Source organism: Lacerta agilis, chromosome 1 (assembly GCF_009819535.1).
Source record: "Lacerta agilis isolate rLacAgi1 chromosome 1, rLacAgi1.pri, whole genome shotgun sequence".
Lineage (NCBI taxonomy): Eukaryota > Metazoa > Chordata > Lepidosauria > Squamata > Lacertidae > Lacerta > Lacerta agilis.
Window position 1 is genome coordinate 57,367,220 of NC_046312.1, and position 26,755 is coordinate 57,393,974.

Below are 26,755 nucleotides of genomic sequence, written 5' to 3' on the forward strand. Positions count from 1 at the left end.
CCCAGTGTCCTCACGGATCTTCCCCCTGCCTGTCCTACCTGTCCTCATGTTGTCTGAGGAAGGTCTTGCATCTGCTTGACAGTGCCTAATTGCACATGATGGAAGATGTTTCTTCTCAACTTCACAGAAGTAGAAGCCGCCTGCAGACTTCCATTGGGCAACACAAGGGAGGTCCGGAATTGGGGTGGTGGGCAAGATGCTTGTGAGAACTTTGGGGACAAGGTTTGCTTGTGTGCTGGCCACAAGGATGATAGGGGGAGGGATTGAATGCACACCCCTGCTTCCATCTACACTTGGAACATTCGTTTGTGAACATGCCTTTGGTTGTAATTGAATCTACAATGTTACAGTACTTCACTCTGGGGCACAACCCACAGGCAAATGACTGGCCCTTTAAAACTTCTATTCTTTCCCCTGTGGTTTGAACAGTGGTGATTCTTGATAGCTTCAGTCTGAGTTTGATTGTTCAGGTCAGCTATAAATGAACAGAGCTCCAGTTACAGTATCATCTGATGATCTGGTCGTCAGATAGGTTTGTTGTAACTACACCAGAGATTCTGGAGCAGTAGTTAAGCTCTAAATACACACTGGATAACGAAGGGACACGGTTCTAAAACATGACAGCTGGGTTGGTAGAAGGTCTCTTATCAGTTCTGTTAATTGTGATAAAAATCGCATTCTAGAAATGTGTCAGAATACTGCCCTCACTAATTATCATAGATGTTTTCTGCACCCTCTTTTATGGGAATGCATATATTTTAAGTGGGAATAGCAACACTTCTTCTGTCTACCTTTTTCAAAATTGCATACTAGATGCAGATAGTTTACCACTTTGAGAACTAAGTTCCTGTTTGACAAGGAACCACCTAGCCTAAACTTCTTATGCAGTCTTTCCAGTGACACCTCTTGTGTATACAGCTTAATGTTAGGGTGAGGGAGACTAGCTGGTGATGGACATCAAGGCTTTACCCTATAGTTAAATGCAAAACTCCCTTGCCTGGCCCTAGATGGCTTTGATGCTTTCTATTTACTGTGAAAACAGTGTTGGAATAGTGTCTTCACAAAATCAAATTCAAAGGTGAAGAAAGAAGGCAGAGTATTCTTCCCATTCATGCATTGTTAAGTGACATAATGTAAAAATAAAGTACAGTGTTTTCTTCTGTCCTGTCTTCTTAAATCTGTTCCCACCCAGATATAGTGCCATGGAATTAAAGTTGCTTTATTTGCTTGCTTATCACATTTTTCACATGCAAGAATATATTTTTCATATATAATTTCATATATAATTTACATGTACATACACATTATAACAACAGTGGCTCACCAAGCCCACTGACTTGTTCTTGGACAGATGGGAAACCATCGGTCTGTTATGTAGAAATCAAGCATGTTTTTAATAAAACGATCACCATCTTCCAAAATGTTATCTTTTCCAGAACAGAGTATCTTTGTTGTTATAAATACAATACACTTCCCTGTGATAGATGAATAGTCTAAGCCCCAAGCGCATTCAACTGATTTGTGTTGGGATATTGGGTTGGATTCAGAATGCCCTTCCACAAGCATAAGGCCTCCTTTTCCCTATATGCATAGACTTCTCTGAATTTAGTGCCAGTAAGTTTATGTAAGCACAGAAAATGGAAATCCAGCAGTTTGCTTATATAGGTAGAAGCAAGGCATTGTGCAGTATCTTACACAAGGTCTTACATAAATTATCATGATGAATGCTGATATCATTTATCCCCAGACGTTTATGAGTGTTTTTTATGAAATGAAAGAAGGAATGATGTGGAAACCAGATTTTTCATGCCACATGCTTTGAAGCACACAAAAGTACCATGCGTTATTCACAGTATTGTAGGTGCAGCCAGTGGCGCTCACAAGATGTTGTCATACTACAACACCCATCATCCATAACTGGTAGCTGGGGCTGATGAGAGTTGTAGTCCAATAATTGGGGGGCACCAGGTTGGCTATTCCTAGTATTGGTGGTGGTGCTAAGAAAATATCGCCTTAAGAAATTGTAATGGAAAAATTATGGATCACCATAATTACTGGTTTTACTTTTGTTTATTATGTATTTTATGTTTCCATTTGTATTTTTATGTTGTGACCTGCCCTGTCATCTTTGGATGGTGGGTAGCATACAAATTTAATGAATAATAAATAATAATAATGTGATCAACTGAATTTTCTAAAACTACGTTACAAGGTGCATCTTCCCCACCTTTTGAATACTTGCTCCGTTTTATCTTGATCTGAACATCTGCAAACATCTTTATAGCTCAGTTCCATACATAAAGAAGCCAGAGGGGCTTCAGCCATTAAGACTGTTGAATTTTGATCTGGAAGACCTGGGTTCTAATTCTCAGTCAGTTTCTTTCTCGACTCATCAACCTCACAGGATTGTTGTGTAGAGAAAATAATGTATGCTGATCTGACCTCCTTATATACATGATTACTAAGAAGGTAGGGTATTCCCATTGCGCCCTGCGCAGGATTGCAGCCTTAGCAGCTGAGTTTTAAGATTTCCCTTTCAGCTCTACAGCCGAAATGAAAAGGAACAAATTAGTCAAAACGGAAGCCCCCCCCCATTGGTTTCAGTGGAACTTTCACACCAACTAGTTGCCTTGTTTTACTCGGGGAGTAAGAGCTGCCCCACGATAAGCGTTTGCTTCTCAGCTAACAGACAGACTCAGACTGGGGAAACACAGCCGGATAGGCGGGGTGTAAGTAATATACTGTATTGTTATTTTCAGGCTGCGACGCTGCTCCATGGGGCTTCCTCCTCCCAAAGACAGCGTGCAGCGTTGCAGCTTTCGAGCTGCATTGGCCAGGAGCAAATGAGAACAGTACTGTAATAAGAGGACATGTCACTGCACGAGCCCTGTCCTCCGTGTCTATATGTGCATACAACCACGCACCCACCCCGGCCTCCTTACCCACACAACACAACCGTATGCACAGGTGAAGACCCATGCACAACGGGGACTCCTCCCAGGTAAGCGCGAGTGTAGGAGGGCAAAGTGGCGGCTTTAACTCGCGTGCGATACAACTGGGGAGCGGAGGCAGAGGCGCTTTGCCCCCTCGGGAGCGTTGCAGGCTGCCTCCCCGCCGCCAGGGGCCAGGGAGGCCCGCCGCTCTTCTGCCTCCATCAGCAGCAGCTCCTCCTCCTGGGCCAGAGCGGCGGGGAAGGTGCGCGTCGGTAACCAGGAAGCGGCGCCAAGAAGCGACTCTAGTCAGGCGAGCGGGGCTGGGCCTGGTCTTGGCGGCCTGGCATGGAGGGCGGCGGCGGAGGCTGCGGAGGGCGTGAGGTGAGCACCGGGGTCGTGGAAGGGGAGGGCCGGAAAGAAGTGGAGGCCTGTAGCGGGGGGGGGGGGTTTGCTAATCGAGGGCCGGGGAGGGAGAGGCCTAGAAGCGGAGCGGTAAGGCCGAGAGAAAGCGAGGAGGAGGAGATGGCGTCCCTTAGCCCTCCTTCCCACAGCCGCCTTGTGTCCTTCCAAAGAAGAAGAAGAAGAAAGGAAAGCGGGGGGGGGAGTTGTTTCCCGAGGGGGCGGATCCTGCTCCTTCCCACCGCCCAACGATCAGAAGCAAAACCCCAAGGGGAAGGCATGGAGGATACTCCATCTGATCCCATGGCGAGGTTGATTGGGGGCCGAGGCAGCAGCCGGTATAGGAGAGCCCGCGGCTGCTATCCTTTCACAGTGTGTGAAACTGCAGGTATCATCTAGAGGTAATTAATTAATATTGGGCCCGGGGGGGGGGGGTTGCAGGTAAGCCCCGCCCCACACGATCGATCACAATATGTGGCGCCAATTGAATGGCAATGCCTGTCAACTTTGGAAGGGCAGCCCCTCAAGTGTTTTATGGTGGGGCGGGCAGGCTGAAGGAATCTTGGCCCCTAGGAGTTGGCTCGTATGGCAGTATTGGGCTGGTTGATGGGAGCAGGATCCCAGTTTCCTCACTCTCCTCCGCTGAACTGTGGGCGGACCTGACTCAAGCCTCCTTTTGGTAACAAGAGCTAAAATCACCCTGCTCCACGAAAGGTGTTGCATTTACAGACGTTTCCCCCCATCCCCAAATAAAGATTGTTCGGCATAACTGACCTGTGTGTGGACAATCCAAAGCTGGCAGCAGGGCTTATGTGGATGCAAGATTCAGACAACAGAGAATGATGGAGAGAACTTGGAAGAGGCATATAACCAGAAATGAATGTGAGATGCTGTATAAAGGAAGATTATGATCTGTTGTTAAATGATCCTGATCAAAGATTCTTGCTGATAATGGGGAGAGGTGCTGTTCTGAGACACACCAGCCCTACTCAGTAGAAAAGCTCATAAGTGGAAAAGGTGTATTAGTGGAGCTGCACCGATTAGCAGCTACCCTGACATCCTACACCAGGGGTCAGCAAACTTTTTCAGCAGGGGGCCGGTCCACTGTCCCTCAGACCTTGTGGGGGCTGGACTATATTTTGGAGGGGGGGGGGGGAGAACGAATTCCTATGCCCCTCAAATAACCCAGAGATGCATTTTAAATAAAAGGACACATTCTACTCATGTAAAAACACCAGGCAGGCCCCACAAATAACCCAGAGATGCAATTTAAATAAAAGGACACATTCTACTCATGTAAAAACACGCTGATTCCCGGACCATCCGTGGGCCGGATTGAGAAGGCAGTTGGCCGGATATGGCCCCCGGGCCTTAGTTTGCCTACCCATATCCTACACCCTTTGCAGTGTGCTCTCTTAGCAACTGCAGGGAGGAAGCTTTTGCAAATACCGCTATTCTCCCAGAAGTATCCATGTTGTTCTAGGAACTTGTATGGCAATGCTCTAGATTGCTTGGGTGTCCTTATGTGTAGACTAATTTTGGGAAAGTTCCCTCCAGCAAGCATCTTACACTGATGTCAATGTACATTCCCTGGGAAACAGCTCCATCTGAATTCTGATTGGTCAGAGACTCTTGGTCACCTGCAGGTTTCTGAAGGGAAATTGTATTGTAATCCTTGCTATTAGTTCCTGTCATTAAATGGCTCATCCATCCATCTCTGTCGTCAATGATATCCTATTTTAGAGCCAACGCCTTCCAGGGACTTCCTATTACTTTAAAATTTCCTATTACTTTTAAAAGAAGACTACTCCCTTTTAAATCGCTGTCAGAAACTGTTCTCAGCTGTGACTGTACACTTGTGACTGAACTTGTTTCTCTGTTGTCTTCTTTCCTTGGGACACTTAATAGTGTTTCATTCATCCAAGACAGAACGGATGCCAATCAACCAATTCCTACCCTTCATTTCCTTAGTCCAGTTGTCTCTCTCACTCCTTGTGTTAGTTCAAACCTCAGTCATTTGCGCTCAAGCTTCCCCGCCCCCCGCATTTTAAGCCTGTACTGCATTCTGCCTGATTCCCTAGTGGCAACCTTCATTCCATATAAGACAAGCTCTACTTAGCTCTGTGTAATAGGAAGAGACACAGGATAATAGGATAAGACACAGGTTCATGTGTACTTTTGCATAGATGCATAAGTTGATATGTTTGACCATGAACTAGGATGTGGGATTATGTGCTCCCTCATTGCTGTTTATTTATTTTTGCCCTAATTCCCATCATGTTCACACTAACATGGGTAGGAAAAATGACTGTCTATCCTTAACTATGGTCAATGCAAATTACTCAGAGGCTTGGATTAAACACTCCCATTACTGTTTTTAGTTTTTTTGTACAGTATATGGCAGATGGTTTATAACAGGAATACATATTGTAAATTGTAAGTAAGCAACAGCCTCTCTTAAGAATACAATGTTTTTGGGTAAAATATTTCTTATGAAATATGTTAATTGTTCATTAACAGTGTAAAAGTCATAGCCACGGTCCCCTTGGCCATCATGGGCATAGCTGGTCTAACATGTATGAAGGAAAAGATCTACCAAAAGAAGATGTGCTTCCTTTTGCAGAAGACTACAGTAATTTTGATATTGTCAAAGCAACTCAGTAAGTTTCTTGAATAATCCACTTGTTATAAAGTAATGCAATGAATTTCAACTACAGTATGTTGTATATGTGAGTGAGGTACTAGTAACTAGCATTTAAATATGTAGTGTGTGTGTGTTAGCCTAGCTATTTCTCTCCCTGTTGCTCAAAAATGACTTGTTTCTCATAGGAAAGTCTTCCCCTCCCCTGCTAGATTGTGTTTCTTATGCTTTCTTGGAATAAACGTTGCATTCCAGAGACTCTGTGTTGGTGCATGTAATATATTGTATTGTCCACTCTTACTGTCAGATTTAGAAATAATGATGACTTAGAGTAAAGCTATACAGTAACTCTTTGCCATTCAAACTTATCTTACTCTGATTTCAGATATGGCCTGTTGGATCGGTGTCAGGAATTGGTAGAAGCAGGGTATGATGTAAGACAGCCAGACAAAGAAAATGTTACTCTTCTTCACTGGGCAGCAATCAATAATAGGCTTGATCTTGTAAAGTAAGTGTTGTCAGTGATTGCATGTGTAAGGACTTTGGACTGTATATAAATGAAATAGATAAAAAATTGTTTGGCTTTTTGTGGTGTGTTAAATTATCTACTTGAATATTATATTAGAATCCTAATAAATTCTAATGATTAAGTGACCTACAAACACCTTAAATAAATAAAATATGTTGCTTAGTTTTAGAAATACCTGTCCATATTGTGCATTAGTTACACCTGTGACACTTCATTTTATTACTATTCACATTTGTTAGTGTGACCTTTGTGAGGCTTCCGAGTCTTAAGATCAAATATAATTGAAATAATGGTTACAGATAATATCAAAAATGTTAGTTTTCAGTAACTGCATTTTTATTATATGCCTTATATCAGGGTACTGCCCTCGCCTCAGCGCAGAGTGGTGTCGGGGCTTTCTGGGTATCGCGAGCCCCCGCCCCACCTAAGCAATTCTTCTTCTAGTGGGGAAGGCAGCGGTCCCTCTAGTGGGGAGGGAGAGCCTGACCAGGGAAGTGCGGACCAGGGCTCTGCCAGGGTAGGAGAGCCATTGCACCGAGCAGGCACAGGGGGAGACGCACCTCTTCCGTCTCCCCACTTGCGCAGAGGGGCTAGGCGCAGGGATGGTAGGTGGGGGTTCCGCATCCCGCGGCTTTTATGCTTGGCAAAGAACCAGAAGGAGTCATTCCCGGACTCTGGCTAAGGAGGAGACAGACATGAACCTTTATGCTCTGCACTGTAAATATCTGCACAATAAAGAATTGAGAAAAGAAGCAACGGAGTCCGCTCGGTTACTCATGAGCAACAACCTTACATCTTACTTTGAATTGTGAGCGGAATCCAAATAGCCATTTGCATGAGTCAGATATTTAAGTTGATATTCTGCACAAGGCAAGAATCTGACTGTTTCATAATCAAGACACTGTTTCTTATACTGTAACACAACCCCTGAAATATTGTGACACTGCACTGCAGAAAGCTGCCTGTAAACTCTTGTGTAAGGGCTAGTGCATTGTTCAGTTATTTTTCTTCCACTGATTATTCTTGGATCAAGCCTATGTGTTCTGCCTTCCACTAAACTACTTCATAGAAAATATGGCTCATTAAAATTTTCAAAACTTTTTGCAAAATGCTTTGTGATGGAGATGATCAGTTAGCATCATTTTGAACGTTCAGAGCAGTCCAGGTTCAGTCAGGGCAAAGACAACATACTATTATATTTTAAGATCAGCTGACCAGTAAAAGCAGTGCTAAATCTTTTAGCCTGCCTGGCTGGTGCTTCTTCTTCCAGATGCCGCCTTTGAGTATCCACAGATGCCAAACAATACCATGATATTTGTAAATTAGTCACGTGTCTTTTTACAAGCGTATGTATTTATTTTTATATGTTTGTACTCTGCTGTGTCATATAATAATGGAAAACTAGGCATAAACTAACTCTAATACAAACCAACCAAAACAGATTAAGAACCAAACGCTCAAAATACATTGACAAAAGGACCCAAAGGCCTATTGTAATAAAAATGCCTGTCTAAAGATGAGCCTATACTGACCTTTCTTGGGAGGATATTCCTGACTCTCACTGTCATTACAGGAAATGTCCTGACTCTTTTCCCTGTCTGCTGCATCTTTGAGGGTGAAAGTACATGGAACACAGGGACTCTGATATCAACTTAGTGTTTGTGCTGGTTCATTTGGGAGAACAACCTTGCAATTACCGCCAGGAAAGGGTTTTGTCACTTCTTCCAAGTTTAAGGAGACCAGTGGCTTATCTAGTCAGGCCTCCTGTTTCCCAGAATGTCCAGCCAGGTTCCTATGGGAAGCCCACAAACAGGACTTAAGGACAATAGCACTCTCTGCTGTTGTTCCCCAACAACTGGTATTCAGAGCCATTTATGTTAGTATCTCAGACATATATTAAAATATTTGCCAGAACTTGTTCCTTCTCAGACCTGAAGTGGTATACTTCTAGCTATTAAAACTGCCATGATAACCACTGAATGGTTATTTTTCAAAATGCATTTTGGGTGACTGAAGAAAAAGTCATCATTTTGACAGTGTTTAAATTTCTGTTTTTTATAAGACTGTATTGCTAATTCTTGAATGATTTTATTTCTAAAATCTACTGTGGGCAAATGTTCAGTGAACAATCCACTTTTAGAACAAGCATTCTGATTTATTTATGCATTGACGTTTTGTTTGTTTGTTACCACAGGTTCTTCATTTCCAAAGGTGCAGTGGTGGATCAACTAGGAGGTGATTTAAATTCCACTCCACTTCACTGGGCTGTTAGGTATGGAATTAATGAAGAGCGAATCATGCTTTAGACTTCTTGAGTGTATGCATGTTACATGTGATGCAAGAGGGAAACATAGTTTTGCTTTTGTGAAAATTAGGTTGCTAAAAAGGTGTAGTTTTCACTCTCGTTATCTCCCCTGACCCATGTATAACTACTAATTTTATATAACTACTAATTTGTTTCTCTCTCATCTCGTTTGTTTCTCTATTCTTTCCTTTCACCTCAGTTGTTGGCAAAAAATCAGCTGACCATAAAAATAAGAAACATGAACAAAAGGCAAAGTTGTCGCCCAGGTTTAATGGTTCATTCAGTTTCAGGATTTTAATGCAATTTTCCAAATAAGCACATTATTTATTTATTTAGAATGCCAGTCTTCATCTGAAGATCACAGGGTGGTTCACAACATAAAAATACATAATGAGAACACAAAATCTCTTAGAAGAAAAAAACTAATAGCCCCCCCCCCAAAAAAAAACCATTTAAAAGGCCATAGAAAGTTAATCACCAAAGGTCTGATTGAAGAGAAACATTTTCACCTGACACCTAAAGATGTGTAATGAAGGTGCCAGGGAAGCCTTCCTGGGAAGAGTATCCCACAAACAAGGAGCCACCCCAGAAAAGGTCCATTCTCATGTTGGCACCCTCCAAATCTCCAGGTTGGTTCATATGGGGAGAGGCAGTCCTTGAGCTATTGTGGTCCTGAGCCATTTAAGGTTTTATAAGTCAAAAACAGCACTTTGAATAGGGCCCGGAAACTAATTGACAGCCAGTGCAATTGGGCCCTATTAGGTTAGGCTGAGAGTTGGTGACTGGCCCAAGGTAAGCTACATGAATAAATGTGAATTTGCACCTGGTTTACTATGTACTAGTCACACACTTCTACTGCTACACCTCTCTGGCTCCTCAATATAAAGGTAAAGGGACCCCTGACCATCAGGTCCAGTCGTGTCCGACTCTGGGGTTGCGGCGCTCATCTCGCTCTATAGAAAAAAAGGAAGCTAGCCAAGCTCACAGAATTAACATTCTCATTTGAAACCAAATTATTGCTAATATGTCCTTTCAGAAATTCCATAAATAAATGGAAGTCTGTGGGTAGAATTCAACATAGCACAATCATTCCATCTGGGAATAATAATAATAATAATAATAATAATTGTACCCCGCCCATCTGCCTGGGTCTCCCCAGCCACTCTGGGTGGCTTCCAACAAATATTAAAATACATTAGAACTGCAGTGCTTGCCAGATGAAACCATTCCTGCTCTCCTACCCCAGGGGCATGTTCAGGGGGCTCTCCTGATGCCTCCAAGCCAATTTCGGGGGGGCGGGGCGGCACGGGACAGGGTGAAAAAGTCACATTGTACAAGTGGAAATCCTTTTGCAGGGCTCCTGCTGATGGGGCTGGTTAGGCGAATCCAGCCCAATTTTCCATCTTCGTTTCTTATTCTAATCTGATTAGTGCTTCATCAGTTACTGTACCTCACACAGTCACTTAGCAATAGGAATATCTCTCTTCTTCCATTTGCTAGTGACTAATAGTGTGGCTGCTATCAGTAATTTTTGTGCTAATAATGTAATTCCAAATTACAGTTTTAAAGCCAACAGTTGGCAGTATCAGCGTTTCTCTTTTCCATAAGAAATGATGCATTATATTTTCTATATCAGGTAGTGTTCTAAAACTAAACACTTCTGTCTCTTTCCAGACAAGGGCATTTGTCTATGGTCATACTGTTGTTAAAATGTGGAGCAGACCCAACTCTAATTGATGGTGAAGGATATAGCAGCTTGCATTTAGCTGTGCTTTTTCAGCACATGCCTGTCATAGCTTACCTCATATCAAAGGGTCAGGTATGTTCTTAGTATGATAAACTTAATATTACACCGGGCACTTGCTTTGTGTGGGTGCTATTATGAGATGAAACCTTACATATGACTTGGATCCTAATAGTGATGCTGTTATGAAATCCCATTTCATAGCTGCACAGATAAAAGTAAATCACTACATCCTGCCACAGATGTTTACTTCCTTTTGCAACAGCCTTTTGGATGAGTCTATTTAATTTTCCAGTTTCGTTTAGAGCAGTGTTTTTCAACCTTTTTTGGGCAAAGGCACACTTGTTTCATGAAAAAAATCACGAGGCACACCACCATTAGAAAATGTTAAAAAAAATTAACTCTGTGCCTATATTGACTATATATAAAGTAATTTTTCAATTTTTCCCACGGCACACCAGGCAACATCTTGCGGCACACTAGTGTGCCGCGGAACAGTGGTTGAAAAACACTGGTTTAGAGATCCAACTGCACAAACTGCTGTTATTCTAGCTTGATAACCAGAGGAGTCTGGTACTGCTTCTCAACCTCTTAGCCTTTGTTTCAGTCCTTAACATGTCGATTTGAAGATTTCTTTATCTGTCAGCCCAATTCATACTTAGTCGGTTTAAAAGTGAATTAAAATGCATGTTTTTTCTCAGATCCCATACATATAAATTTCTTCCCATTTTCATCACAGATAATATTGCAAAATGCAGCTGCTGAAGTAGGATCTTGAACCACTGATTGAATTTGTTTTAAAGAATTGCCAGCTTGGGGCAGGCCTGAAAAATGTTCCTAGTAATATTAGTGGTTTTTTAGATGCACCAAACTGCTTCTGGCTAGCACATCTTATTTTCATTTAATATAATTTATTATTTTAATACTTCATGCTGTAATACTTAAGAGTCTAACAAAAAATGACCGTTGAAAGTAAGCCATTTAGATATATCCTTTTTCTATTAATGTCTCTGATTTGGTGTGTATATTTATAGAAAGTAATGTTGCCAGAGTGTGCTGTGCTGCTTTTTAGTGGTACCAGTTCAAGAACTCCCAGTTGGTGAGAACAATTGATACATACCATATATACCAGAGTAAGAAAGGCAGTGCCTGTGGGCCATAGGAAAATGTTATTCAGCTGTAAATGTTCAATGAAATAAGTAGCTTAATTTAATTTGATGCACGATTGTCAATTTATGGCTCTGTTTGTACATCTAGCTTAGGCTTTCATTTCCTGAAATGGTAATTATCTTTTCATTTTTAGAGTGTAGATACAACAGATCACAATGGACAAACACCTCTTATGCTGTCAGCGCACAAAGTAATTGGGTAAGTAATGATTATAATTAAGGTGCTGTACAATCGTAAAATGTTTATTTTGAAGTGAGTTGCACTGATTTCACTGAGACCTCCTCCTGAATAAGTATGCATAGGATTGCAGCATTTAACCTATATTATTTCAAAACAGCTCAACAAATATTTCAGGAAGAAATACCGAGTGACATATTCATTACCAAAGCAATTGTTCAGAGTTTATTTTATAATGGAAAATATGATGAGTTCCCATAAGTGTAACTGTCATGAAATCAATACATCCATGTTGAACACTTATTTCTCTCCTGCAGGCAAAACCTTTTTGACAGATAATATCATAATCCTAAGTATTTCTGTCTCTTCTGCTTTCTGTAATTTTGCTATTTCTCGTAAGCTGCTTATAATTTTTTCTACCATGTACAAATTCTTCTTTAAATAGGCAAGCATCCTGCCCAGCTCAACGATGCCCCTTCTCTGCTCCTGAAATGCTTTCCTCTGTCTGTCAAAAACACAGAAAAATGATTGCAGTCATAAATCTTCTATATCCTGCCCTGAATATTTTACTTCAGATGTTTAGATGTCCTTATTTCAAAGTGACTCAAAAAAAGAGTCATGTGGTACTTTAAAGATTAACAGATTGATTATGCCAAATTTATTAAGACTTTTTAAATTTTAAATGAGTACATCTCTAGAATTTATTCCTAGGTAACAGCATACCAGAGTTACTATTAATAAAATAAATTATTAAAATATATACATTTTAAAGGTGATGTGTGTTTTCTCTTCGCTGACTTGTATATATTTTCATCTAGGACGGAACCTACTCGTTTTCTGTTAAAGTTTAATCCTTCCCTCAAAGCTGTAGACAACATAGAGAAAAACACTGCATTGCACTGGGCTGTTGAATCAGGAAACGTTAGTGCTGTAGACGTATTGCTAGAAGCTGGGTCGAGTCTGGACATCAAAAATATCAAGGTATGAGTTTGTTTTCATCAATAAAGAGCCTCCTGGCTATTAAAATCACAATACAGTTTTCAAAGCACAGCTTCGGGGCTACAGCCTCTTTCCATCAAAAGCAAAAATATATTTATTTCTGTTTCAAAGCAAAGAGCAATGCGAGCCACAAGAGTTATATTGTTCTGTTCTGTTCTGCTCTGCTCTGTTTCCTGAAATCACAGATAATATTACTCCCCATGGTGGTCAGAAGTTCTATATATGTGCATCTAGATGCCTCACCTGTACATAAGCATAGTTAGCACTGTTGTTGCTATCTGTATTTATATAAGCCATCCAACAACATCGGTTACCTGGGCAGCTCACAAGAAATAAAAGAAAAGAATAATATTGAACTATTAATTTATTTGCTTGCTTGCTTGCTAGCTATAGTATAGTGGCTTGGAGTGTGAGTCAGGAAGTCCCTGGTTCATCTTAAACTCACAAAATGGCTTTATCTCCCTGCTTCAGTGTCCATCTACAGTATGGGGATAATGAAAACTTTACATTACAGGGTTGTAAAGATTACTGCAATCGTGTATTGTAAAGTACTTTGTAGTGTTTGGAATGCAGAAGAAATGTTAGGTGAGATCCAAAGGACTCCGTGACTGTGCACCCAAGAGGGCTTGGGGCTTGTGTTTCTTGGAACAGCGGCCACACTCTCCATGCCATGTGGATAACCACTTTTGAATCTCTTGGTGCCTTCAAAAGTAGGTTGTGATATGGCAGGGTAGTCTGCTCTTCAGAGGAAAAAGTCAATTCCATGGATCATGCGCAAGCCCTTGCGCACATCTCTACACTACACCAGCAGGATTCCATGGGCACAGTGGGACTTCCATTTCCTCTCCTCCCATGCCCCTCCCCCCGCTCCAGAGCGTCCCCCAACCCTTAGGAGCTTATTTTGAGGGCATGTGGGAAACGAGTGGAAAGGAGAGGCCGAGGCAGTTCAGTGGCATGCAGGGAAGTTGCGTGAGTGGAGCTGCTGTGTTGGATATGGTCCTTTGGATACCAGCTGTTAATATTACTATTATTACTTTAAGAAATACTTGTAGAGGAAGACACCACATTCACCTGTATGTATCTGAAGAAGTGTGCATGCACACGAAAGCTCATACCAAGAACAAACTTAGTTGGTCTCCCAAGGTGCTACTGGAAGGATTTTTTTATTTTTTATTTTGTTTTGACCTTTATGGCTGTTCTGCTTGAAAAAAATGGAGCAGCGTAGCTTCATACTTATTTGTGAGGGAAATAAATTTGAGTAAATTTTTCTAAAGAGAATAAGTGGTCATCTTTTGTGGAGTGCGGGGAGAGGGATAGCTTATTATTAGAACAGGTAGAACACCTGGTCTCTGAAAACACCTTTTCTCTTTATGGCATTCTTTGACAACCTGGTGCCCTCCAGATGTTTTTGCACTACAACTCCCATTGCCCTAACCAGCAGAGTTGTATGTGAATTGTGGTTTTAAATGGGGAAGCTGAATAAATACGAGATTTTGACAGTAATTCAACCATACACATAAACCAAAGTATAATATGGTAGATCTCAAGGCAATTGAGTGTAGCATTACAATACATGATAAGGCATTAAATCTGTGCTTTTGTTGCTCCTATTTTGCAGAATACTTAAAAGCATTCTCCTGTTTTGAGTATCCTGGTATATCTCTTGGGATTTTAGCACTACTTAATTCTAACTTTGTTTGGAGCTAGGACTGCATGACGTATAGAGAGGATTGCTATTAAAAAAACCATCTATTTGTAGTGCTGATGTTACAATAGTTCACTTATTTCTCATAATTGGGTTCATTTGCACAAAGCTAATATATCCATTAATCTCCTCACACCCTTTTAAGTTTTAAACATTTCCATCAGTTTCTCTTCTTACAAGGTAAACTTAAGAGTTTGTTTTGTCAAGCTTCTTTAGAGCTAAGGTTGCCAACATGGTGCCCACAAGCTCACATGTAGCCACAGAGGCATTCCCTGACACCTGCAGGGTTGTTGACATTAGGCCTGAAATAAGCATTCTATTGTAACCAATAGAAGATGATGTGCTATGTGCTTGCTTGCAGTGTGTCTGTGTGTGCTGCCCACAACAGTTTCTTCAGTTTGCAAATGGACCATGAGCCCAAAAAGTTTGGCAAGCCCTTCTCTAGAATAACCCCAGTCTAAATAGAACACTTAGGACTGTCAGATAGTTGGAATGTTAAACTGAAGTAGCTGCATAACCATTTTGATTTTTTTCTTCCTCTTACATGGTTTTTAAAGAACTTTAAAACTTTTTATTTTAAGGGAGAGAGGCCGCTTGACCTTGCACATAAAACTAAAAATCGCTTACTTGTTCATCTGCTTTGTGAAGAAGAAAGACTGAGAGCCAGAAAAAATTCCAGGTTTCTGAGGATTCTGGGAAAGTATGAGGTATTGTACAGTGATACACATCTTGGCATGCAGCAGTGCACTTTTAAAGAAAACCTATTTGAGTTAGGAATGCTTGCAGATTCCCACTTACTGCTTAGGCTGGAATTGAACCAGGACTTGATAGAATTTGCTGGTTGGTCAACATCAAAGAATGAATGGTGGAGGCAAAAAGTTGATGAAAGCAAGGAGAAAGTGTAGCTGGGAGAGAAACCTCGTGATAGGTTTAGGAAAAGTAAGATCTTGTGTATTGTTGGTAGAAAGAAAGTGGACAACTAGCTGGCGCAAGGAATGCAGGGTTGTTGGTTCAGGCCATTGGATGCTTCCTTTAAATTTAAAAGAAGGGAAAATTGCTCCCGATACGCTTTCTCTAACACAGTTGCTCTGTCATGGGGAAAGTCAAATAAGGCAAAGTCTCCCATTCTTTGACAGTCACAAGAGTCTTCTTAGGGTCTGAACCTTGCAACTGTAGGTGAGTATTAAGGTCAAAGAGACAAACAAGGTAGTGGGTGTACAATCACATACTTATTTAAACACACCCGCAAAATACTCAGCTATGGTTCTCTAATTGTAAAGTTGTTGGGGTTTTTTTTTTAAAAAAAATGCATCTCTTGAGCTTCAATATTTTGCACGATTTAAAAAAAAACTTTAAATGATTATTATCTGGCTGAGGAAGAGGGAAATTGTACTTCTGGGATCTTGCTCCCCATTGAGAGAGGCAGAACTCAAGTGAAGAGATGTACACAGTGCTTTTTTCCTTAGAAAAATAGATGCCGGTACTCACCATGAAGTTGTTACAGCAAGTGCCACACTTGCAACAACAACGTGGTGCCGGTACTTGAGTACTGGAAGCACTGGATGTACCTGAAAGATGCCAGATAGGCTCTACTTTCTAGCTGATAAGCAACGCAACTTCAAGCATTTCTGAGTTGTGAGATACAATTTTTCTCTCCCCTTCCTATTCTTCAGCTGTTTTCAAACTTTCACATGTTGTTCTCTCCATAACATGTTGTTAGAAACTGATACTATTTTATTTTATTGTAGTTCTTACTCTTGCTAGTGTCATCATTGACGTTGATATGGGCTATAGGATATGTAGCGGACTTAAATTCAGATTCGTGGCTGTTGAAAGGAAGCTTGCTAGTCTTCATATTTGTTATCACGTCCCTGATTGCAAGGTAGGTGCCCCTAGTTCCCTTGTGGTTATTTCTACCCTGCAAAGAGTTTTGCTTTGTGTTCCTGGAAGATCAACAAGGAACTTGTTTTAAGTTAAAGGGAAAACACATGCTTATACATGGCCTGGTTAAGATGATCACCTCCTAAACTATGAGCCACAACAAGCATTGCCCTCTTTCATGAATAAGATTGTAGTCTTTCAGTAATATTAATTGTGGCACTTGGAGTATTGACTGGAGAGATGACACTGAATAGAATAGAAAAAAGTTCTGCTTGACACATTATGGCTTTCTTACACAGAAATTACTTTCATAGTGAAAAATGTGTCAGATTGCTACATGCAGCAGTAATTGACTGCAACTTCCCACAATATGTGGGTGTGCAAGGCATGTCATATCTGCAGGACTGCTTACAAGTGATTACATATATTTTGAAAACTTCTATTGTGTACAAAAAAAATTGTAATGTGTGAAGCAGCCTTGAAACATTACTCAAATCTACATCAGCATAAACAGTGTATTTTAAGTCTCTCTCTCTCTCTCTCTCTCTCTCTCTCTCTCTCTCTCTCTGTGTGTGTGTGTGTGTGTGTGTGTGTGTTTCTGTTTCTCTTTCTTTCTTTCTTTGTTTTGGGATGGGGGATTTAGGAAGGCTCAGTTGAGACATCACAGGAAACTGGTTTCCCGCCTTGTAGATAAGCTGCATGAGCTTTGGGACTCTCCATTCCCTGCCTTCATGGAAGAGGGAAATAATGAAAGCTTCTAATTCATTTTACATATAAACTCAGAACTGTGGTTTGTTGTAACCCTTTCAAACAAACCAAAAATATTTTTTATATTTTTATATTTTTTAAAAATAAATTCGCTGAAGTTTTTAAAATATTATTTTGAATGCTTGTATGTCAGGTGTTATTTTGAATGTTTAAATGTTGTATACTTCATGGAAATATTTTTCAAATTTCCTTTTCAGGCAGTTTGTAGGAATCAACAAACTACAATATTTCCCATTAGCATTCTTGCTTGGTTCTGTCTTCTGGATATCTTGGACCTGTTTCATCTTGTTCCTGCCTGATATCCTTTGTGTTTTATTGCATAGAAGAAACACTGGTCTTGTTCTTGCAGATATTAAAATGCTTTCATTCTCTAGAAATCTTAAGGAATTCTGATTTTTAACATTTTATAGGAAGCTGCTATAAGACATTTGTTGAGATGGAAACATAAAATACAGTTTGCAATGTACTGACAGCTTGGGGCAATAGGTCAGCTTTTTCTTATCAAGGAAGAGTCATGTTCCTGCAACATGTACCACCACCCATCTGTCAGGACTGTTGGCCTCTGACATCACTGATGTCTGGCTATGCAGTCAAAGGAAAGGAAAGCAGATACCGGCAATGAATCCAGTAGTTTTCCCTTGTCTTTAACTGGAATACAGTCCGCACCGCCTCCTCCTCAATGGCATCCTTTCCCCCATATGTTGAGTAGATATAATACAGGTAATTTATTCCTACTGGGTTTGGGTGAATACCAGCAAAGCATTCCCAAAACTCAATGAGGGAATGGTGCAAGCAGCCAGATATGTTGATAAACTATGCTAACGGTGCAAAAGATTAGCCATGTTTGGGTAAAGAACAGCTAGGTTGCAGCATAGCAAACATCTCTGTCTCCACATTGCCTTTAAGTTTGTCCTAGTACAACAGTATGTTATCGCTTGCAGCTGCTGTATTTCACATAGCATTGCTAATTAACACAGCTGCATTGTGCGAGTGACATGATTCTGATATTCAAATATTGTCTTTTCAGTCCTCTGTTTTGCTTAGCTTCTTCACATGGGGCTTTATTTTTTAATGAAAAGGGATAACAGAGATTCGGCAGCAAAAATAATTACTGTTTTAAGCCATCTTTAATCTGTTCTAGTACTAGATAGCGTTTCAGTGTTAATTACTTCATCTGTGAAGTGGTATTTTCTTTTTGCATGGTTTCTAATGAGATTTCATTAATACAATTATCTGGATTAATTCCTGTGAACTGCTTGGGCATGTTCTAGCTAAAATGCATGCATATATTTGCTTGGCTTCCAAGAGAGATACTTTATAGCAGTGGGGCTACTGCTACTTCAGTGTTACGATGTTGCGGCTTTATTTACATTTTTTTTTCTAAATGATGTTATTGTACCATGCTTTGCAGACATTAAAGCATCCATTCAACTTTGAAGTGTAGCTTGGGCTGGATCTAGACACATCAAAGAAGCGTTTCAGTTTAAAGCGGCGTAAATTTAAACGGAAAACAGGTAGAGAAAAATGGGTCTTCACTTTGCCATCTTGTGGTACAATGTTATATTGCTTATAAAGGTAAAGGGACCCCTGACCGTTGGGTTCAGTCGCGAACGACTCTGGGGTTGCAGCACTCATCTCGCTTTACTGGCCGAGGGAGCCGGCATACAGCTTCCGGGCCATGTGGCCAGCATGACAAAGCCACTTCTGGTGAACCAGAGCACGGAAACGCCGTTTACCTTCCCGCTGGAACAGTACCTATTTATCTGCTTGCACTTTGACGTGCTTTTGAACTGCTAGGTTGGCAGGAGCTGGGACTGAGCAACGGGAGCTCATCCCGTCGCAGGGATTCGAACCGCCGACCTTCTGATCAGCAAGCCCTAGGCTCTGTGGTTTAGACCACAGCACCACCCGCGTCCCTGAGATATTGTATATTGCTTATACAACGCATATAAATCACTTTTTCTTTACCAGTCTAGCTTAGTCCTTGGAGAGGGATGCTTAATATGCAGCAATACGTAAATTTGGGAAGTACAGTATAAAAAGAGCCTTCCTGGATCAGAACAAACGCTCATCTAATCCAGCACCTTCTTCGACATATTCCTTAACTGGAGCTTACATTTTTCAGGCACGATTTCTCAGCTTCCCTTCTTTCTTGGTATGGTGGGTCTTTTCTATTATTTATACAAAACTATCAGAACTGATCCTGGATACATTAAGACTACAGAAGAAGAGAATAAAAAGGTATTTTTTGCTTACATCAAATGTATGCCATGGTTTCCGATAATACATTGTATTTTTTATACATTTGTCACCTTAGAACAATGCATTTTGGAGATACTTTACTTAGCACATTCCTCGTAATGTAAATAATCACCACTAGTGATAGCAACTTGGGGGAAATTGTGAGAGTATAGCAAGGAAACCTGTCAGCACTTCAACAAAATAGGAACTTGTGTCAGATATACAAGTAAGTAAAAGGACTCTCCGGGGCCATAATAATGTTGGGGATACCTCCTAATTTCAGAAACACTGCTCCAGCAACATACTTCTTTGCCAGCAACATCCTTCCACTCTTTTGTTACACACACAGAGCACTAAGATACTGTAAACTTTTAAGGCTCTGGTCATTTAAAGCTGAAAGGATCCAGGAAGAGGTGGGAGAAGTTTCTGATACTAATCAGGCAGTGATAAACTACTTTAGATAGGGATGTCAGGCTGCCTTGAAAGGGATGAAAATCCCACTCCCAGCACCCATATAAAGGTGAACGTAGGATCTCTCAATGTTGGTGCCATTATGAGGATTCACAAAAACAATAGATAAAATGATTGCAAAATATCTGTCTTTCAGAATATTATTAATCTTGGAGAATCTGGCTCCTTGGATTTCAGAACCTTTTGCACATCATGTCTTGTAAGTCATGCTTTGTTCTAGCCATATTGATTATTATTATTTTATTCCACAGGTATATCTTTAATTTGGTATATAAGAAATTACACAAACAGCTTTTTATGTACTGGGATTAGAAAAGCGTTTCTACACAGGTGTGCATTCATAGCTATTCTAGAATGACCCCAGAAGCATGGGTGCTCCTCCCTCTATTCTTCAGCTGGTCAGCAAGCATCTAAGCACAAGTGCCAAGTGTTAGCTGAGGCCTTCTTGCCCAGTTCCTTCCTGCTTGCTCTTGAGACTAGAACCAAAGAGCCCAGTCCTATGGCAGGAGTTCTAAGTGTTCTAAGAGCCCAGATGGATCAGATCAAAGGCCTATCCAGTCCAGCATCCTGTTTCTCACAGTAGCCAGCCAGGCGCCCACCAGAAGTTTGCAAGCAACAGCACTTGCAGATCAGCAGTTTTGTTTTTGTAGCGTCTGATTTCAGGTTGACCACATCCCAGAGGATGTGTGAAATGTGCATACATACCCCATTCAATATATATAATAAGTGATACTTTTTTTGCAGCCCAGTCCTGCAAGCTGCTGTGCTGTCTTAACAGCTCGTGAAATATGGGTTACAAGACCTAGTAGGATTGCCAACAAAAGTGGCCCATCAGTGGCAACAAACAGCTGTTGCAGCTTGCTTGTTGGCCTTGGCCTGCATTCAGATTTAAAACTCTTTCCTCAAAGGTAGTGGGCGCTTTCAGAATGGTATCCTTTATGTTAGATGAATGGAAACTTCCCTCTTTCCTGCTCCCACTCATACTTTGCATGTGCACACAGGCTTCTCTGAATCCAACCAAGCCACAATCTTGGCCACCCAAAGTGGTGGCTCATATTGTTGGGTTTTGTGTGGTTTTTTAAGTAAGCAAGGACGAAGATTTAAAGCTAAGCAGGACATCTGTGAATATATTTTCTGAATCTCGAGTTAATTACTTTCCCCTGCATTCTTCGCCAGGTGAAAAAACCATTGAGATCCATGCACTGCCACACTTGCAACTCATGCGTAGCTAGATATGACCAACATTGCATCTGGATTGGACGATGCATAGGTGAGCTTATTTTAGCAGAACTTTAAGTCCATTGTTAGTGCCAGGAATGTTTCTGGAGACTTCAAAGCAGAGCCCTTAATAGATCATGTAGAGAAACTCTAGTAGTTGAGTGCTATGGGATGGGATGTTGACAAGCTGCACAGGGAACCACAACCAGTTAGAATGTAAGAGTAGTTTCATATGCGCATTGCACAGTTTGGGTATTGTTAAGAAGCTTGGCTTGAAGTACTTAAGATACCTTTTATGTTTCGTTATGAAATTAACTGTAGTTTTAGGCTGAAATCCTATACGTATAAAAGTAAGCCTTACTGAGCTTTTCAGAGTAAACATGCACATTTCTGTTCTGTTAACACTGCCGTGATTTGGGTGGGATCTCATGGCCAACTCCTGAATTCTTATAGTGGAAAACATGTAGAACTTTAGTTATTAATTTAGTTATTAGTTATTAATTTTTGATGATTGGGGATATGGTGTGGAAGAATTGCCTTGTGACTGTGATATAAACAAATCCTACCAACTTTTCTAATCTAGGTGTTGGCAACCATTCTTATTTTGTCCTGTTTCTCGTTTTCCTGACAATGGTGAATATCTGGGCACTATATGGGACAATTCTGCGTATGTATTCCCCACACTTATTTCACTAATTAGATTGCCACAAACTGCTATATATTGATACCTAGCCTTGTATTGAGTAGCACTTCAGAAAATTCTGTTTCGTGTTCTAGCTAAAATGATTTTTTTTAAAAACCCGGAGTCCTAATCTGGAATATGAAAGGTTGAGATCAGGAGAAATTACCATGTGAGCAGTTCTACTTGCAAAATGCACAGCTTCTGGCACACACAATATTTTTTTTTATGTAAACGGCAATGGAACAAATGGAGATTACCTTTTGTTAGTGAAGCTTGTGCACATTGAGCAATATCTCTCCGTAAAGCTTTTGTTTTCAATTCATAGAGTTCTGCTACAAATAGATATTTGACCCTGGCTGCACTGAGAGAATGGCACTCCCTATTTATCTTTACATTCAGCTAGTCCTGTGGGTTGTTAAATATGTGAACAATACTTTTGTAGTAAATGTACAGATTTGATCTTCTGGGTAGAACTGAAAATAAAAATTCCTTGTCCTAGATTGGTCAGAACACTGCACAACAACATACTGGGAAGATGGAGCATGGACTTCCTTCACGCAGATTGTGTCTTGTTCACCATGGGTGTTGTACATTTTCACACTAATATCTTTTCACACGTCATGGGCTATGTTGTTGCTAATCCTTCAGCTCTATCAGGTACTGTTTGACTTTATCTAAGGTGTATTCCTAAAGGTTTTTCAGTTGTAATACTACTTCAGCAACCTACACTTGCATCCCTATAATTAATATCTCAATACTGAACCTCAGTTTTGTGTGTAGCTCTAACCCAGGGGTCCCCAAACTAAGGCCTGGGGGCCAGATGCGGCTCAATCGCCTTCTAAATCCAGCCCAGGGACAGTCCAGGAATCAGCGTGTTTTTACATGAGTAGAATATGTCCTTTTATTTAAAATGCATCTCTGGGTTATTTGTGGGGCCTGCCCGGTGTTTTTACATGAGTAGAATGTGTGCTTTTATTTAAAATGCATCTCTGGGTTATTTGTGGGGCATAGGAATTCGTTCATTTTTTCCCCTTCAAAATATATTCCGCCGCCCCCCCACAAGGTCTGAGGGACAGCGGACCGGCCCCCTGCTGAAAAAGTTTGCTGACCCCTGATCTAACCACATCTCAAGCCAGTAGGTGCCAATCAAGAGTGTTTCTGTGAATCGGTACACCTGCAGCAAAATGTTAGTGCGGAGTGCTTCTGTTCTGTTAGTCAACCATACCTTCCTTCGTGATATTTCACTCTGGTTTCCCTCCCAAAACAATTCTGTGGCTACTGAAATTGGGCTGTTTTGGAGGGCTCCGTTCCTTGTCCATTTCTCCCCCCAAAAAGACTTTTTGTACTTCTCCAGGCCTTGGAGTTCCTCCAGGCCTCCAGATACCCTTCTTCTTATGTGTTTTGGCTACATAAAGATCCACACTCGCCTCTGAAGTTTGGATATAGATGGAATGATGATCCAGTAATGTAAGTTACTATGGAAATGCAGCAGCTCAGAGGATTGGATAGTAACTTCAGCACAGGCATAAGGGACAAACTGGTGTCCCAGTGCCAGAGATGGGAATGGTTCCAACTCTAATGCCAGCACACCAGCAGCCAATACTGCACAAGTCCTCCACTTAATGTGACTGTACAACAGAGTTGCTCTCATTTTCAGGCTCTCTGGGCAGCCTATGAAAGGGTTAAAGCCTCACATCCTCTGCCCTGGTGTGTAGCATGCCCGGTTTGCTCTTAATTGCCCTACTTCCAGATTTGGGATCTTGCTTTAGCTGCAGGATCACAAACTGCAGCAAGTAAACTAGACCTTTAAAGTTGGGGTGTTAGTTTAAGGTTCATGTGTAGCAAATGCTTGTTGAGAATGTTGTGTTCAGATGGAAGGACATGAGAGAAAAATTGTCCTGTTGCCAGTTTCTAAAAATATGGTATGAATAATTGATCCTGCCCAGTGGAGTGGCTAGTGCTGAACTGAAAACTGCCGGGCAGTTCAGCTGTGCATCATTATTCCATGCTAAACCCTTTATGACCTTTGAAGATAGCTGCCTGGGAGCGTTAAGTCACCTTTTCCTCTTCTTTATTTTTGTGTCATTACAAATCAAGGATGCCAGCTTGGCTGCATATGTAGCCACTTGTGAGCTCATTTTCAGCCAAGGGACGAGCATTGAAAAGTGTATTAGTAACAATTACATAAGTTGGTCATCTTAGCTCATTTTCTTTAAGCTGTGATCAAACAGAATGTGCTGAACATCATGAGCACATTCAACCTAAGGAGGAGGGAATTCTGTAGCCCCCCCCCCCTCCCACTGGCAGTTATTTCTGGCATGAGTCTGAGATCTACCCTTCTCTTCTCCTGATTTTGACTCTTTTGAACTGTGCATATGGGGCGGTTATTGGAGATGTGTTGAGCTATTAAAACTGCACAGGGGGAAAAATATATGATCTTAAGTAAGAATGCCTGCTTACAGAATTTAGTTAAGATTGATACTGTTCTGGACTTCGTATCTTGTGCCCAATAATAAGTTGCTGAATAATTAATAGCATTACACAGAAAGTGATTCAAGCACACAGTTCTAACAGCTTGATATTGAGACCTCTGTCAATAGTTTAGGATGGTGAACCCAGCATTAATTGTTAGTGTTACCTCTCCCACAGTTTTTCCACTGTTAGTGTGCTTTTAACTGAAAGGGGCCCTGTTTTTTATGGCTTCATTAAAATGCAAGAAAATACTATCTTTTGGGTACCTGTGACATTTCATGTAGAGCTTCATTTCTTTCCATATTCTTCCTGAATTGCATGTAATAGGCAATTTCCATTTCTTGTTTGTTTCTTTCAAGATTACCTTTCTTGGATTGACCTCACATGAGAGGAGTGCCCTCTGGAAGCAGAGTAAGCGTTCAAAGCATCCCGTTTCACTCAGGAAGACTCCATATAAGTAAGTAACTTTTGGCCCCATCATCCCAAGCCAATATGCCTTCAATTTCTAGAGACCACAAGATTAGGGAAGACTTGCCTGGAGAGTTTCTGTTTCATGTCTGCATCACTCGCATGATGTAGAGGGGACTTCCACCTAACCTTGCTGCATAAGAACCATGTTGCTTTGCAGCAAATGCAGTGACCTTGAGAAACAAAACTGTTATTCATTCCCTCCACCACCACCCCTCAAACTGGGATGTTAAAGGATGTACAGCCTTTACCAAAGGTGTCATGGACTTTGAAGACACTCAGGCTCAGGACCAAAGGGAGAAACATGCTAAGAGGAAGGCACGTTTGGCAAACCCTCACCATGATCAACTCCTGCCTGGAAACCTATGTCTCTACTGTGGAAGGACGTGTGGATCCAGAATTGGTCTCCACAGTCACTTATGGGCTCACTGTTAAGACCGTGTTCATGGAAGACAATCTTACTCGGCTATCAGTGATCACAGAAGAAGAAGAATGCAGAAGAAGAAGAAGAAAGAAGAAGACAACATTCTTGAGCTGGATCCCTTCATCTATGGCAAGGACTTGCAGACAGAAAAAGACCACAAGCTTGCATTCCTTTCCTGGATACAGTTGATAGTTTGTCTATGTTTTCATAGATTTCCACAAGAGTCCAATGCCTTTATTAGAACCAACCAATATGTCCCAAAACTTGTCAGAAACCTTTTACAGATGGGGGGACATTGTTTAGTTTTAATGTTGTTTGTGTGTTGTAAAAGTTTGTCACATATAGCTAAATCTGACCAATTTCTTTTAGCATATAAATGCATTACTTATGTCCATTTTCAATACCTTGGAAGTATGTAAAGGCCTGTGTGGAAGTGCCGTATATACAAACCAGTATCTCTCTATGGGGCATATATGACTAGAGCCATATGTTGAGAAACTAGTTCTCACAAACAGCCCCTTCACAGGAGTGCTGCTCAGCAGTCCCCTTCTCCTCCCAGGGCATTTCCCTGGGGCCATCATAAATGTTTCAAACACTTTGTTTATTAGCAAAACAAGGGAAAATATTTCCACTCTCATTGTGTTGTTCTCTTCCCCTTCCTAGCTATGGCTGCCTTCAGAACCTAGCAGACTTCTTCCAGTGTAAATGCTTTGGAATGTTCAAGCCCAACATCATTGACTGGACTAAGCAGTACACGCTAACGTTTCGTTCACTGAAGGATAGAAATGTTCACGCCGTGTGAAAATAACCTACATCAGGTCCTTGGGATTCAGCTGGAAGCTGAAATAAATACGGATATTTGGTATACATTTTACAGTTTGCAACTTATTTCAGAATTTCCTTTGCTATATTTGTATCGCTGTTATTTTGGGAAAGGTTGTTTTACGTGAACAAAATGAAGCAAAGTGGATAATGCAATGGGACAACTGTAGTTCATATATAAAATCTTCCAATAGGTTGGAAGTAAGTACAACTGTGAAATGTCACTTTTCAAATTGCTAAAGAAAGGCCTTTTTTATATATAAAGCAGCCTGGAAATCCTAGCCATTGTTGTTCTTATGTGTCCATTAAAATTTGCACTTGATAATAAAGGGTAGGGAGAGATGCTTTGAATTTCAAAATATTTTAGTATATGAAAACTGATTTGTAACTTGAACTGTCTCTTTGATCTGTAAATCTGTATATAAGGGCTGTTTAGATTTAATATATTCATGCTCACATTTATTAAAATAGGACTTTTTTGTATTTACAAGTGTAATTACTGGCTGTTCAACTAATCAAGGGAAAACATTTATAAATGAAAAATAACCGTGGCTAAGGCCCTAATACACTGAATAATGAGGAATAATGGCTGAAATACTTCTCTCAGTTGTGCTAATGCATTTAGAAGCAGGTAGCAGCTTCAATACAAGTTCGCAAAATTCTCATGACATTTGAAGGGCTTGTTTCAGTCTACAGGTTTGTGGTT

General features: G+C 40.9%; 1 protein-coding gene across 1 annotated transcript; it reads left to right on the forward strand.

Moving 5' to 3' along the window:
- Positions 1-3,162: 3,162 nt before the first annotated feature.
- On the forward strand, positions 3,163-26,532 carry ZDHHC13 (zinc finger DHHC-type palmitoyltransferase 13). The gene is made up of 17 exons (XM_033150651.1): positions 3,163-3,314; positions 5,853-5,992; positions 6,359-6,481; positions 8,697-8,774; positions 10,482-10,626; positions 11,855-11,919; positions 12,717-12,879; positions 15,184-15,309; positions 16,351-16,484; positions 17,449-17,549; positions 19,368-19,492; positions 20,100-20,162; positions 21,140-21,233; positions 21,765-21,848; positions 22,363-22,520; positions 24,695-24,792; positions 25,891-26,532. Exons 1-17 carry the CDS (start codon positions 3,279-3,281, stop codon positions 26,027-26,029), a joined length of 1,872 nt encoding a protein of 623 aa, XP_033006542.1. The 5' UTR covers positions 3,163-3,278; the 3' UTR covers positions 26,030-26,532.
- Positions 26,533-26,755: the final 223 nt, after the last annotated feature.

Coding starts and splice junctions, on each gene's coding strand:
- ZDHHC13 (XM_033150651.1), top strand. CDS start 3,279: ATGGAGGGCGGCGGCGGAGGCTGCGGAGGGCGTGAG. Junction 21,234..21,764: donor CTGGATTGGACGATGCATAG/GTGAGCTTATTT, acceptor TTTCTAATCTAG/GTGTTGGCAACCATTCTTAT. Junction 22,521..24,694: donor TAATCCTTCAGCTCTATCAG/GTACTGTTTGAC, acceptor GTTTCTTTCAAG/ATTACCTTTCTTGGATTGAC.